We start from the raw sequence: 14,706 nt of genomic DNA, 5'->3' as shown, positions 1-14,706 counted from the left end.
AGGACATTGTGATCTTGTTGGCGACACAAAGATGCTCCCGAAGCAGTTCTATCTTGCAGATGTGATGCAGCGGCATATTCTGTCACATACGTACGATCGACTCTGTTTGTCCGACGGCCGCACGACACGATCTTCAGCAGCGGGCCAGTCGGGTCGTACAGAGTATGCGTCCGGCCAGAGCGATGGGCATTGGACGACTAAGAAGAGTGGGAAGTTTCACCTTTTTGGAATCGTGAGGGGCGCAAAGGATTCTAAAGGATCGTTGCGCTAGTCCTCGACGTGACCGATCCGGGTCCGCGATGAAATCAGTATTTAGATCCCAGAGATGGCTTGCGGAGCACGCCGTGGTTGATTATTGATGAATCAAACCATTTTATCACTATGTATCACCTTCATCTGACGTGACTGGACTTGGTGCCTACCCTTTATGCTCTTCTGAATATTTGAAATAACGTTCTTACCGCGGTTGGCTCCTTCGGTAGTTGTAACTATTCCATCAATGACAATAGATTGGTCTCTCGATCGATCTTCAACGACGACAAAAATCCATAAAATCAGATTAAATCCCAATACGGATGCGGAAGGACTTTCTAGGTACGGCAAATGAGCAAGCCAATGCGAGCTATGCATGTGTCCCACGTCTGCGGCGAAGCTTGCGTGTCAATACGTCCTCAAATGCATGCGAAGTCACTGGAGTTGATCCCTCGACACCGTGTACATCTTCGTTTGGCAATCTCGCCCTAGGAACTTGAAGGGCAGATATTCAGTAAAAAAAAAAGACCATAGTTTTACATTATCTATTGGTATATATTCGCTTCATAAGGCCCAGCGCATGTTGATCTGTTTTCGCTTAACCTAAAGAAAAATTAGTCATTCTCCGCGTTCGACTTGCCGAGAGAGAAACAACTCTGACGTACCAAAGGTGCCACGAAGAGCACAGCCACAAATAAAGCAGCCACCGTAGCGAGCATTTGCAGTTTATTGAAGTCCTTGCCCAGCACATCAAAGCTCATACTTGGTGTGACTCTTGTCCCAAAAACATCCGTTCCATAGGCGAAGACTAAACTAGTGCTCTCCAGCACAGCGGGACTGGCAAGGACTTTCTCAATACCCACAACCTCACGCTTGTGGTTGAGATACCAGTGTGGATTGAAGTCCAAAAAGGGTGCGTACCGTGATAAGCCTTCCATTTGTTCTTGCGAATTCGGATCGCGACCTACAGGTCGTCGAGGGTCAAGAAGAAGCACCGGAATACCCACAATGGAGTCGCTGTCGGGTAATACGGCCATCAGCATGCGGGAAGTTATGCCTTGGCGGGTGTGGCTGACGGCCAGTGAGGAGACCTCCTCCGGGATATGGAAGGATTGGGATAAAATATATGGCGTTCCTGGGTCTGCAATCTGAGGCATGAGACTCGAGTAATTTTTGCTTGCACCGAGAGCACCGCGATCGTTCGGCGAGGCAGACTCAAAAAGATGTGACGAAACGAGTATGTGGCCCCTGGACGGCGTGAGCGGTCCAGCTCTCAAGGTGTACGTGTACGCGAGCCAGTTCTCGGACAACACCGCGGCCACTGGGTGGCTGATGTCGACGCTCGTGTGCTTAGCTTCATGTAAGACGTTACCCGACACAGAGTCAATGAGCGTAGCCGTCAAAGTGCTCGCCGCATCGTTTGCGCTCATGATCAAGGCGAGGTTGGGGTTGAGGTATTTATACAGCACACGACGGTCGCCTAGAACGATACCAATCTGGGCTACAGGATCTTCAGAGGGCCGCGGAGTAACGCTTAGGATCCGCTCACCAGCGGCCGGTCTGAAAGTCCAAATCGAGGACTTCTTGTCTTCACCGAGGAACCCCTGGAGTTGGCCGTCTACCATGTCGTAACTGATGCGAGTTCCACTCTGAGCTTGTTCTTTCGAGGTTTCGTCTGCTCTAAGGACATTTCCGGTCAAATCAAGGATCCAGTTGCCTTTGGCTGTCTTGACACGCAACAATCCAGGTGAGGGTGCTTCTAATCTCGCCGGTTTGTCTCCTAATGTAAACTCAGGAACAGGTCTGTTCCAAGCGATCTGGCCATCATTGCCAGTGTCAAGCGCCACGAGGCGACCGTTGTAGGTAGAAACGATGACACGCCTATTGAAGCCAAACTTGTCGGCTTTCTTCGACAAGCTCCTGCCCATAACCGAGTCCACAATCTTAGCGGGTTGCTGACTCAACCATGAGGGGAAACCCTTCAACTCTGCAATATGGCGTTTCAGCCTGTGAACGTAGGCCGCACGCATGGAAGCATGCTCCTCGATAGCCAGCTCTTTGGCCAGTCGCTCCTCCTGTGCTGGCATCGTGAAAACCGCAGAATCCGCTAATGTCAGGACCTCTGGCCTTGACCAAGCCAGTTCGCCGTTCAGCAAGAGTGCCCAGTCACCAGTTGATAGAAGCAAGGCAGCCCTAACAGCTACTCGGCCATCTGGCCGGGTCATAACTTCTGCCACAGAAAATACGGGTTTCGTCTCGCCAAAGACGGTCGGAACAATCTGCTGAAGCATGTAACGCTCGATAATACCGTGAGATGTGGATGAAGTCACCGTGAGGGCGCCTTGAGAAATGCGTGTAAAGTAGACGTTAGCATCTGATGTGCTCGTCGCGAAAACTCCTTGTCCAGCCAGCTTTGGCAAGCTGTATGCCTTTTCAATCGTTCCTTTCGCGATTTCAATGTGATAAACGTCTGCCCAGTGGCTGTCGGTGGAGGTGTACTGCACCAGGAAGTGTGGCAGTGCGTTAATGGTGCGTGGGGCGTGGAGCTGAATCCGCTGAATCTCTTCCCCCTTCTTGTCCACGGCCAGATTTACCACAGTCTTTGAGCCTAACAGATTGACCTTGACCGTCTTGAAAGACTTTTCTGTCCACGCCACAATGGGAGCTGCTGTGCCCGCACCGACGAACAGAATGTCGTCTGAAGACAGCAGATCGCTATCCGAGACGATGTGTTGGTCCGTCTTCTGACCGGTCACGGCGTCGATGTTGGTGACCTTGACCTTATATCCGCCCAGCATAGCTCCATGTAAAGCAACAAGATGCACAGTGGTACCTGTCAGACCAAGTTTGTACGGCTTGTCTCCACTCGCATCAACGAGCTGCCATTTCAACGTCCCTGTGTCCGCATCTCTTCTTTCAACCACGGTATTGGCTCCCTGGTAGAGCAAAAGAACATCCTTTGCTCCGGTCGTGCTGCCGTCCTGCGCAAGCTCCAAAAACTGCACGTCCCCGATGGTACCCTCGAATTCATGACTCCATATGAGCCGTCCATCGCTCGCCTGCCAAGCAGCTGCCTGCCCATCGACTCCTGTCACAACGATATTGTCACCGTCTGCAGACGCTCTCAGCAGCGCCTTGGCCGTTGATCCAGTCCGCAATTGCTGTCTCCATACTATGCTACCGTCTTTCGGGTTGACGGCTCCGACTATGTTCTTCTCACTGAGTGTGTATATAAGTGCTGCTTTGGTGGACGCGATGGGAATGTGGACGAAGGTATTATCTTCGCGAGGAATGCCAAGGAGGGCGTGATGGTAATCGACCTGGTATGCTTCGTCGGCAAAAACAGCAAGCGTGCTTAGGGGAAGCAGCAGTGCTGTTACGACCGACCAGAAGCGCATGATATAGTTAATGAATGAGCTGGCGACAAGTTGTGCAAGCTCATCTATGCTGGTCGTCAGCTTCGGCGTTCTAAGCAATTGAGCACGTATCCTGGTTTAGTGGTTCAAGCCCACGCCTGCAGTCCTCTAAGTCACGTGCAAGGCGCGCTGCTCTCAAGCAAAAGATTTGACAAGATGCGAGATTCAGGATCTCACGTTATGTAAACGTTTCCTTCACGTTGGACTGCGATCCTTCCATGTTATGATAAAATTTCTTCCTCGTCAATTGAACAGCTACCTACTGTGAAGAGTTCAAATTCCAGCGTGGACTGATACGACGCCAATATCCTGCCCTTCGTTACAAATTAACAACTACCAGAACTACTATCTTACGAAGGAGGGCTGAACAGAGCACCCTCTAGCAGCAAAAAAAACATAAGGCTCATCCATGACTTCGACCATCAAAGGAGGCTTGAAGATCCGCAACAGACGTCGATTCCTATGCATGAATGACGGCCTGTCGACTTTGCACAATGAGAAAACTATTGCTGGCAGACCACTGTGATGCATCTTATGCTAGAACATGGCACTCCTATCTTTGCAAACTCGATTTGGTGCAGCATGGAGAAGCCGACTCCCCCGTCTACTTTCGCAAAGGGAAAAAAAAAGGGAATGAAGATAAAAGGGCTAGACAACCCTTCTTAACCAAAAAGCGAATAGCTGCTATGCAACATGTGCAAGCAAGAGCCTCCCGCACCCAACGGTTGTCAGAGACTCTACGTTTTTAGCTTCTACAAGTACTTGTAGTACTAGTGCCTCGTCCACGAATCCAGCCACATCTTTGCCCCTTCACACGAGTAAGCACATGGTCTTCATCATGAAGACGAGTGCAGTTTGGGAAGGCGAAGACACCCGAGCAGGCCATCATTGACTTGATCTGGATGACCACGGACCACAAGCAGAGTCGTGTTGGGGAGGAGGTGGGCCTAGGTCCTAGGTTTCTCCTTTATGGGCTGTCTCATGTTTTGCTCCTGTGGTAGTGGGTCGGAAGGGCGTGAGATGGGAGGCTCAGGATGCGGCAGACGTGGCTGAGCGGTGACAATCGTGAGCGGTAAAGAGAGAAGAAGAAATTCGTGGGAATAGGAGCCGACACAAGGCCAATGAACTAAGGGAGACAAGCAATGGTCAGAGCTTAGCATAGAGTTTCTGTTCTCATCTATATTGACGTTGCAAATCCCTCACGCTAGCCTGTTCATTGAGCCATCATCATGCTTCTGACTTAGTCATACGATGCCAGTAAAAGCTGCTCGACCACGTCCATTTCGCAGTCGAAATCACAGGTTGAACCGTGCAAAATTCCCAACTGACGGGTGGGTCGTGGGCACAGCAGGACCACGTACCGTCTGAAACATCTCGAGCCTGAGGCAACAGATCGAGCTGGTCATTTCACATGCACAAGATCATCGTCGCAGCATAACAAATAATGTTCCATGGCATACCGGCATAACACCTACTCTCTTGTCAGATGCCTTGATCGAGCCAACTAGGCTAGATACCCGTCAGACCCGCTGCCCGAGGCCGTGGGAGAGGAAAAAGGCGAGATCTGGGGTTACCGAGCGGTCCACAATGCCTGGCATCCATTCCCGCAGTTCGCCACATGGCAGAAGAGCGTTGTCCTATACCACTCCCTCTTTTCGTCAACGTAGCCAAGACACCGTAGGCGTTGCGCAACGTAGTCAGGCCTCACGGCTGCCCCCAACCACAAGACTCCCAAATAGGGTGTTTCACGTCCTTTTTTTTCTGCTTTGCCATGCGTGTCATAGCGTCCCGTGCACTTTGTTTGCGACGCGTGGTCTGATCTTTGGCTTTGTACGTCAAACGTTATAGGTAGCTTAGCACGAGCGAAAGGGGTGGGCGGCGGGGGGGAAAAGAAAAAACGGTCTTCATGCCCACGGCTATACACTTGTGCTTGACACGTTCACGATCATCGTATCGCGCGGGATCTGTGCCTGGTCGGCATGTCGCACCAAGACGCTGGTCATCCCATTTGACTCGGACGCAAGCTCGGCAGCATGGAGTCTTCAAAGTGGTCGCAAGGGCATCGTCTCATCAAACCAGAAGCCATGGCCACACGGCACTATCGTCACGGCCATCGTCTGTAGCAAGAGCTCGTCCGCATTGTCGACACGGCGTCTTTTGCGCCTGTCCACGCAGCAGCACAATTTCGTTATACTGCCGACCAGGTTCTATTGCGCAATTCGCATCCAAGCGAACGTGAGAGGCGTTCGGCGCTCCGTTTTCGATTCGTTGCAGCCGTCATCACAGTGCTACCTTTGTCGGCGCTTCGGGAAGTGCTGTGCAGCTTGCAAATCTGTAGTATATCGTGCATACGTGACCGCCCGGTGGTTGTGTGTCCACGCAGGTCCGCAGCACTAACAACAGCGCAACAGACTCGGCACTTTCCAACTGGCCACAACGTCAGACGCTGCGAAAAGACGGCTCTGCTGCTGGGCTTGGAGCTTAATTAGATCGTGCACCGGATGCTTGGGAGGTCTGGTCTATGCTGCGTTTGGCAACTACTCTCCGGAAACTGCCAATGTCTTCCGAACATGCTGCAGTGCTGGAGTAGCGTCCGAACGAGTGCTGGCAGGGCTTCTCTATCAGCCAGGCCATCTTTTTCTTTCATCCGCCAATGAAGAGACGGGGTCGGCTTCTTCTTGAGCGAATAGCAGACCGCCAACGTTGGGCAGACCGCTGCGTTTCCACTGAAGAGTCAACTAGGCGAGCACATGGCGGCTTAATCGATGCAGCCGGGTCTGTCTGCCATGCGTCACTTGCTCGAGCCTGTAGGCTCGAGGCGGAATTTTTTTTTTTTTTTTTTTTTTTTTTTTTTTCCTTTCTTTTTTTTGGGCTGTGTGCGTGCGGTGGTGTGTGTGGCAGTGTGCGTGTGTGTGCGCGCGCCCACCGTACAAAATGCGACGGCAACAGGCTCGGTCCCATCGCCCCCATCGCTCCGCTCGCACCGCTCGTTGCATAACAGCAGCAGCAGCACAACAATGCGAAGCGCAAGCTGACTCTGCTCGCGCCGTCTTTCCTTGCGCCCGATCGGTCGTCATTAAATGTGTCATCCGCGGCAAAACAGCAGAGATCGTGCACGCCTAAACGCCGCGAGCGAGCAGACAGGAGAACCAGGTCAAGGATATTGGGGTTCGGTGGGCGCACGGTGCCTTGTCACTGCTTGTTCCATCTGCTCTGATTGACGTATCGAAGCCCCCAGCCAGGTGAGCAAGCACCAATTGCTCTTCAATGCTCGTTCAAAACTCCAACACGGGCCCCCTTTGCGCCTGCGCCGAACCGATGCCATTCTGCTGAACGTGCCCGGCTCTTCTTGATGGCCACCAATGGGTTGACTATATACTCCAGGTTGCCCTCCCTGAGTGGAGTGTGCGGATCTTGCTAACTTCACCCCGTACTTCCTTGGACGTCACCGCCCGTCAGCGTCGAGCTTCGAAAAGCAAACGTCGCGTGCCGACGTCCCCCCAACTGCGTCCCCCTGATTGCGCCTGAATACATCTCTTCTTCCGCCATCGTGTCTTGAGCGTCCGCGTCCTCAAGACCTCAGCTGCCTTCGTCGTCGCAATCCCACTTCCATGGGCAGCTCTTCGCTGCCGCTCCACCGCCTTCATCGCTGCTCGCCATGGCGCCGAGGTACGGAACAGCGCGCTGCCGCACGTCACATACAGAAGCTAATCTCTATCCACAAGGCCACATAACGCGCGAAGAGAATACAACATCGTTGTGCTCGGGTCCGGTTCGTGCTCTAGCCCTTGACGCGTCGACGATGGCCGACGTCAGATTCGCTGATTGGCAACGACACAGGTGGCGTGGGCAAAAGCTGTTTGACTGGTACGCGACCCCACCACGCGTCCGTCGTAGGAACCGCGCGTAGCGTGAGGACACTTGTTCATAATCTGTGCAGCTCAATTTGTTCAAAACATCTGGATCGAAAGCTATGACCCGACAATCGAAGACTCGTATCGGAAGACGCTCGATGTCGACGTAGGTTCAGCAACGCTCACAACACAACCTGATCCGCGACTAACCCGAACTCCTCAAGGGCCGACAAATCGTCCTGGAAATTCTGGACACGGCCGGGACGGAACAGTTTAGTATGTTCACATACGACCCAACGCCCTGACGACCAAGAAGCTAACTATCCTCGCCTGTGCCAGCTGCGATGAGGTACGTGACCTTCACATCCATCCGAACCTTCTCCCGTGTCCCGAAAGAAATCCAATGCTAACAACCTTTGTCTAGAGAACTGTACATGAAGACCGGGCAAGGCTTCCTTCTCGTCTTCAGCATAACCTCGCTTTCTTCCTTGCAAGAGCTCACCGAACTGCGTGAACAGATAATCAGGATTAAGGACGACCCTAACGTGCCCATCGTTTTGGTCGGAAACAAGTGCGACCTGGAGGAAGATCGCGCCGTGTCTCGGGCGCGCGCGTTCGCCGTGTCGCAGTCATGGGGCAATGCGCCCTACTACGAAACCAGCGCGAGAAGAAGGGCAAATGTAGACGAGTGCTTCAGAGACCTATCAAGGCAAATCATACGAAAGGATCAGGAAGCACAACGACGCCAAGGTTATTATTATGAAGATGAAGACTACGGAAGATACAATAGCGGCAGACAAGGAGAGCCGGGACACCGAAAGAAGAGGAAGAGAAAGCAGAAGCATCGCGGGCCGAGCAGCTGTACAATATTATGAAAGTGGAATGGTATCTTATGTATACGAGACGGCAGCGTTTTTTGGAATGTTGCAGCCAACGCTGTGGTTGGAAAAAGTTACGATTTGTCACATGTAGACCAATAGACGGTTTTCTTCTCCAGCACATGAAAACGGATGCTCGAGCGCTGCGGTACACAGGTACAGAGCGCGACTGTTCCTTAAATGTGGCGTCCTGATAGAATGCATTCTCGTCATGTCAGATCGATCTTCAGTTTCAGACTAATGCAAACTCGCGCATCCGATGCCTGTCACATGTTTGCTAAACCTCGCGAAAAGCTCACGCCTTTTTTTTTACTGCTTTATCTGGGGCAGAAGGTGAAGAGGCCTTCGGCTGCACGTTTCCACCACCTGAGCGCTTGGCACAGGCAAAAGAGACGACCGCGAACAATAAGAAGAAAAAATAAAATAAAAAAAGGTCATGACTCGCTTTCGCTGGAAGTGTCCCAACAGCCAAAAGCGATGCCAAACGTGGATCTTCGACTTCATGAACGAAAGAGCCGAGAAGAACCGGGGCGGGGTTGCGCTCCGCATTTTTTCACGCGATTGTACTCCGTACTTACGGGGCATGAGGATGAGCGGCCGGCCGGCTTAAGAGGCTGCAGCTGTGGTGGTGTTGTTGTTGGCCTCTTTTATTTTCTTTTCCAGTGAAGAGCTAGTTCTAGGGAAAATTGAGCTTTTTGAAAAGATCGCACAATGGCCTCCTCGAAGCCGGAGATTATTCTTTTCACGTACGATATTAGTGTTTATGGTAGAAAAGTCGACGAGTAAGTTGTTTTTTTTTATTTTTAAGTGAACGAACGTATTCTTCGGCTTTCTCAGGATCTCAGGAGTATACGTGGAACTGTGTGAAAAAGAAAAGTATAAAAAAAAAAAAACCAAAAACAAGTACAGCGGATGGGAACTCGCTCGGGGCTCGATTAGATTATGCCTCTTACGTGTTTATACCACTGTACTTGTTTACTGGATAGGCGAATAATCCAATCATAATCGGTGTTTTCCCAGGTTTTTGCATTGCTCCGTAGCTCACTCTCCCTTTTAGATATCTTGCCTTACGTCATCTCCCTTACAAGCGATGCATTCAACCACCTATTATGCCACGCGAAGTGCTCGCCAAGCTCGGTGTTCGTTATCGTCGCATTCCTGTGATGGCAATTGGCAAGGATATCTATTGCGACAGCCGCATGATAATCTCGAAACTTGAAAAGTTGTATCCAGAGAACACCCTTGGCGCTTCCAGTCCAATCGAGCAAGCATTTGAGTATCTTCTTGAGAATTTCATCAATGACGCAGGTCCTTTTTTGCGCGCAGCGCAGATGATCCCACCTTCCCTGATCAGTCCTGAGTTCGCAAAGGATCGATCTGAAATGACAGGACGCGTCTTTGAAGCCCAGGGCAGAGAACGGCAGCGACCCGAGGCAATGGCACACGTGAGAATGTATTTCAATCTATTTGAAACAAAGATATTGGCCGATGGTAGGAAGTTCATCAGCGGCACGGATGAGCCGAGGTTGGGCGACATACACGCAGCCTGGAACTTGGACTGGGCCGTGGGCCTCGCTCAGTTGAAGCAGGAAGGCGAGAAAGGAGATCTGTTCACCAGGGAGCAATATCCTAAAGTTTTCGCATGGCTAGACCGGTACAAAGCTTTTGTCGCTAGTGTCCATGAGAAAGATGGCCGTGCGGAAACGATTGGAATCGAAGAGACAGTGCGAAAAGTCCTGAGCAGCAAGTATGCAGAGCCGGAGGGTGACGTTGACGCACTCGATCCGTTGCAGCTTAAAAAGGGACAACTGGTTGAGATGTTTCCGACTGACTCAGGAATGAATCACCATGATAAAGGCGAGCTGCTGTCTATCAGCGCGGACGAGGTTGTTGTGAAATCGGAGGTTCCTGGAGGAAAGGGCCACTTGCGAATTCATTATCCAAGAACGAATTTTTCCATCAAACCACTCCAGGAGGGAAAGTTGTAAAGAGAGCTAGGAGCGATAGTACCTTCGTATCCTTGCTACGACTTCTGGTGGCCTGAAATCCGCTCATAAATGCTCAGATCTAGGCGCTCATTTAGAGGCTCATTCTGACATATCCCGGAGATGACTTGAGAACTACAGAAAATGTCGCCCTGCACCAGACTTCACAGTAGCGTCAGACTAGTTCAAATCCAAGTACTTCCACTTTAGGCGAAGATCGTCGTCGTCTGTTGAAGTTCCCGCTAAAGTCCGTGAGATTGAGTAGATTTTATCAGCGTTAAATCCATAATGTTCCACTCTTGAACGAAGGAAACAAGCCATGTTATGATAATGAGTATAAGTACGTGGAAGGGCATTGAAATGAAGGAGTCCTCCATATCATCTCTTTCACTGATATTTCGATAACCTCATTGTGCCTGAAATATTCATGATGTTGGATCAGAAGAAATATTTGAACAAGCTTTCTGGCCAGCGTGTCCTAGTCCTAGGCGGGTCCGCTGGCATAGGCTATGGCGTAGCTGAAGCTTGTCTTGAATTTGGCTGCTCGGTATTCATCTCATCATCCCGCGAGCAACGCGTTAAGAACGCTGTTGCACAGCTTCAAGAAGCATACCCCAGCAAGAAGGAGAAGATCAAAGGCTATGTTTGCGACCTTGGCGTCGAGGACGTTGAATCCAAGTTAATCGAATTAATGGGAAAAGTTGGCGAGGTCCACCACGTTGTTTACACGGCCGGTGACAAGCTTGCACAAATGCCTTTAGCAGAGATGAGCATTACGAAGATCAAAGATGCCGGTCAAATTCGCTACTTTGCGCCGTTGTTGTTGGCAAAACACTTGCCCAAGTCGACAAAGTCATACACTCTTACGTCAGGCGGCGTTGCATTTAAGCCGAACAAAGGCTGGAGCATCATTGCTGGATACGCGTCAGCACTCCACGCTTTGACTCGTAATCTTGCTTTGGATCTTGCACCTGTACGTGTCAACCTAATCAGCCCTGGTGCAGTGGATACGGATCTCTGGGCAGGGATGGCAATAGATGACAAGAAAAAACTGTTTGAGCACATATCAAAGGGTACTCTAACAGGCAAAGTTGGTCGAGTGGAAGATGTGGTCGAGGGATATTTGGCATTTATGCGGGACAGCAACGTAACTGGTTCGATATACTCCACTGATGGAGGCCATGTGTTAGCGTAAAAATCTATTTAGACGCTCTATTCAAAACTACCAGGAATTTCACATGGAACACATATCCTTACTTTCTTCTTGCGCCGCTTTTTGCCAGCAATTAGGTATTGTGTCGGGTTAAATTTGCGCGTCAAGTGCATTGTTGTTTCTGACCACGCTCGAAGCATCTCTCTGGACATTTATCAAATATTCGACTTACCTATCGCCGCATTTTCCACTCATGCTTCAAATTCTTGGGTCTACATTAAGGCAGAGCAGCTCAAGTTCAGCATGATATGAATCTAAGGGGAAAGATGGCATGGCAATACATATGCCGTCGTATCTCAACCATCCGAAATGTTTACAGAGCCGAAATCGGAGACGGTCTTCGCATCGTGAATTTCAAATCAAGGCTTGCAAGACTGGAATCTAATGGAATCCAATGTCTCGTTTAGATGACCAATTGGCGAGCTGGCGAATTTTAATGCTCGCATTTGTGTTCTACAGCCATGCAGCTGTGCGGAGAGCGCTGATAACAGTGTTTGTGGAGAAAGGTACGCCCTAGCACAGAATCAGGATTAGTCTTCCGTGATATGTAATCGGTTATACTAGCACAACCTCATAATTCAACCATGACTTGCTTTCTATACCCATGTTTCCAAATCTAAGATGGATGAAAGTGCTCCTTTGCTAGGCACAGAAGCCCGATCATGCTCTATTGCCACCGCACACGATGAGGAATTTCCCGAACTAGATCGGGTCGCAAGTGTCAAATTTGATCCCAACGGAGATCCAGACTGTCCTTACGACTGGCCTAAAGCATACAAGTATGGAGTTGTGGCATTGCTATCATTCATGTCTTTTACGACGCAAGTACTATAGTATTCCGATGCTCTGAGCAGAAGCTAACAGCAAAATCAGAACTTTCACGTGTGTGGGAATTGTGCCAATTGCCCCACACATCGTTCGGGATCTTGAAGGCCGGCACGACAAATCAGCCAGCGTTCTGCTTGTCACCATATGGGAGCTTGGAGAAGCTGCAGGACCTTTATTGATTGCACCGCTTTCAGAAAGCTTCGGGCGCTATCCTATCTACAATGCTTCGAACATTCTGTTCATCATCGGCACCATCATCGTCGCCATGAGCCGGAATATCGAGCTCCTGATATTTGCAAGATTCCTAACTGGACTTTCAGTGGCTTCCAATGTGCTTAATCCAAGCGTTATTGGCGATATCTTCCAACCCGAGCACAGAGGAAGCGCTATTTCTTGCGTGTTTCTTACCACTCTTCTCGGAGGCGCAATTGGCCCTGCTGTGGGTGCGAGTATTGCCCAAGTTGCAGATTGGCGACTAGTTGTGCTGATTGCAGCTGTAATTGCATCAGCTTGTGAGCTTACTTTTCTGTTCTTTTTCCGAGAGACATATTCTGTCTTGATCTTGCAAAAAAGAGCATTGAGACAAGAACATAATGACAGCGTAGCTGCAAATAAGCTTGTAAAGACTATCACCGGCACCGAAGTTGAAGGATCGACAAATGCGATATGGCAGGCCATCAAGCGACCAGCTCGCGTCTTTCTGGATTCTTTCGTCCTCCAAATTATGGCATGGTACGGTTCCATTGGTTTTACATTCTTTTACATAATGTCAACTAGTCTTCCGGATATCTTGCAGGATTGCTTCGGACTGGATGAAGCACAAACAGGACTGTCATTTATGACGTTTAGTATGTCTAGCGCATTGTTTCAGGGCTTCAGAAGAATCACTCCTAACAAAGAATCAGGCTTCGGTTCTATCACAGGTATTCTTGTCTGCAATTTGGCAGTTGACAGAATCTACCTAATGCTGCGCAAAGCGAACAACGGCAGGGCACAGCCAGAGCACCGTCTGCCACTTGTCATTGTTGGCGCATGCCTTCTGCCGATCGCCATCGCATTATATGGATGGATAGCAGAATGTCGGTGGTCACTCTCGGCTATGTTGTTCACTGTGATTTTTATGGGATTCTCTCTGCTTATCGGTGTTGTTCCACTGATGGCGTATATTGTCGATGCTTTTGGCCTCTTTTCGGCGTCTGCAACGACTGCCGTCCTCGTGGTCAGGTGTTTGATGGGGACATTTTTGCCTCTGGCAGTTGGCCCCCTAGTGGAAAAACTGAGATATGGCTGGGCTTTCACTGTGTTGGCGGGTATCGTTTTGGCAGTTGCACCGATTCCCATCCTGGTGATGAAATATGGCACGGTATGGCGACAGCGATCGAGCTACTCGCGAAACTAGATCTCGACTGTGATTTTCGGCTTGATGAGGGTATCACAACGGTCGGCAATTGTTAGATCTAGCTCGCTACATGACGGAACAGTAACTAGGGCTGGAAACCTTGATCAAACTCGCCACCGCAGCTTCTAAGGCGCGGACCGTTCCCAGGCCGACGAGCACGGCTTCCTCTGCTTTGTCCTCGTTCGCTTCCATGAGCTTCGTGATGACGTGTCTCATCATGCTCTGGTCGACAATCTTCGGGGGCCGCCAGCCCTCTTTGTACGGCCACCGCTCCTCCTCGAACAGAATCCGCACCCACTCGAGAGGGGCGGCGCCATCCTTGCCGAGCATGTTGAGGAACAGCGCGGATTCGCCGTACGAGAGGATGACCTCCTTGATTCCGTAGAGATAATGATATTCGGTCTTATGCACGGCATGGCGGGATTGACGCTTGACCTGGACAACTCCGTGCCAAATCCTGCGCAGTATTGAACTGTCACGTTGCGGTCGTCCCGTTGATTTGCCACAAGCAACAATCTTGCTGTTAGAGGCCGGGATTTCCCAAGGGGGCACTGTTTGCGACGGGCCAAATGTTTCGATTCGATCCGAAGCTGCTGCATGGAGACGGTCCATGAGTTCGTCACCCCCATTATCAATTCACTTTTCACGTTCGTGATTTGTCAACGTCGTCGGAATTGGTTCCTAAGCACCAAAGAACAGCTTAACAGATCGTGAAATGGAATCTCCCTGGCCTTGGCGTCTTCTCCACCTCAGCCGTCAGCCAATTCCGCAATGCGCATTCTTCAGAGCCTTGTCGAACTCGGAGACGAGCCACGGGCGTTCTCAATTGATTCGCTTAGCTGATGTAAAGAAAATCTATAAAGCCCACCTATGCTCCTCGA

General features: G+C 50.5%; 6 protein-coding genes across 6 annotated transcripts; 4 read left to right on the top strand and 2 right to left on the bottom strand.

The window, feature by feature from the left end:
• Nucleotides 1-703: 703 nt before the first annotated feature.
• Nucleotides 704-3,715, bottom strand: PV09_04254 (uncharacterized protein). The gene is made up of 2 exons (XM_016357574.1): nucleotides 918-3,715; nucleotides 704-855 (listed from the first exon to the last, which is right to left on the bottom strand). The coding sequence occupies exons 1-2, from the start codon at nucleotides 3,648-3,650 to the stop codon at nucleotides 817-819; spliced, it is 2,772 nt and encodes a 923-aa protein (XP_016214366.1). The 5' UTR covers nucleotides 3,651-3,715; the 3' UTR covers nucleotides 704-816.
• Nucleotides 3,716-6,616: 2,901 nt separating this feature from the next.
• Nucleotides 6,617-8,612, top strand: PV09_04253 (uncharacterized protein). Its single transcript, XM_016357573.1, has 7 exons — nucleotides 6,617-7,337; nucleotides 7,394-7,440; nucleotides 7,509-7,535; nucleotides 7,609-7,688; nucleotides 7,747-7,798; nucleotides 7,862-7,871; nucleotides 7,947-8,612. The coding sequence occupies exons 1-7, from the start codon at nucleotides 7,327-7,329 to the stop codon at nucleotides 8,395-8,397; spliced, it is 678 nt and encodes a 225-aa protein (XP_016214365.1). The 5' UTR covers nucleotides 6,617-7,326; the 3' UTR covers nucleotides 8,398-8,612.
• Nucleotides 8,613-9,509: 897 nt separating this feature from the next.
• PV09_04252 (uncharacterized protein) lies at nucleotides 9,510-10,388 on the top strand (the record flags this gene model as incomplete). The annotated part of the gene is made up of 1 exon (XM_016357572.1): nucleotides 9,510-10,388. The coding sequence occupies one exon, from the start codon at nucleotides 9,510-9,512 to the stop codon at nucleotides 10,386-10,388; it is 879 nt and encodes a 292-aa protein (XP_016214364.1).
• Nucleotides 10,389-10,675: 287 nt separating this feature from the next.
• On the top strand, nucleotides 10,676-11,609 carry PV09_04251 (uncharacterized protein). Its single transcript, XM_016357571.1, has one exon. The coding sequence runs from the start codon at nucleotides 10,813-10,815 to the stop codon at nucleotides 11,578-11,580; it is 768 nt and encodes a 255-aa protein (XP_016214363.1). The 5' UTR covers nucleotides 10,676-10,812; the 3' UTR covers nucleotides 11,581-11,609.
• Nucleotides 11,610-12,171: 562 nt separating this feature from the next.
• On the top strand, nucleotides 12,172-14,138 carry PV09_04250 (uncharacterized protein). The gene is made up of 3 exons (XM_016357570.1): nucleotides 12,172-12,419; nucleotides 12,472-13,274; nucleotides 13,332-14,138. The coding sequence occupies exons 1-3, from the start codon at nucleotides 12,220-12,222 to the stop codon at nucleotides 13,823-13,825; spliced, it is 1,497 nt and encodes a 498-aa protein (XP_016214362.1). The 5' UTR covers nucleotides 12,172-12,219; the 3' UTR covers nucleotides 13,826-14,138.
• Nucleotides 13,892-14,437, bottom strand: PV09_04249 (uncharacterized protein; the record flags this gene model as incomplete). Its single annotated transcript, XM_016357569.1, has 1 exon — nucleotides 13,892-14,437. One exon carries the CDS (start codon nucleotides 14,435-14,437, stop codon nucleotides 13,892-13,894), a length of 546 nt encoding a protein of 181 aa, XP_016214361.1.
• Between the last annotated feature and the right edge of the window lie 269 nt (nucleotides 14,438-14,706).

The sequence above is a fragment of the Verruconis gallopava genome (assembly GCF_000836295.1).
Source record: "Verruconis gallopava strain CBS 43764 unplaced genomic scaffold supercont1.12, whole genome shotgun sequence".
Classification (NCBI taxonomy): Eukaryota; Fungi; Ascomycota; class Dothideomycetes; order Venturiales; family Sympoventuriaceae; genus Verruconis; species Verruconis gallopava.
Note: the sequence above shows the minus strand (reverse complement) of the source record. Positions and strands in the feature narration are given on the sequence as shown.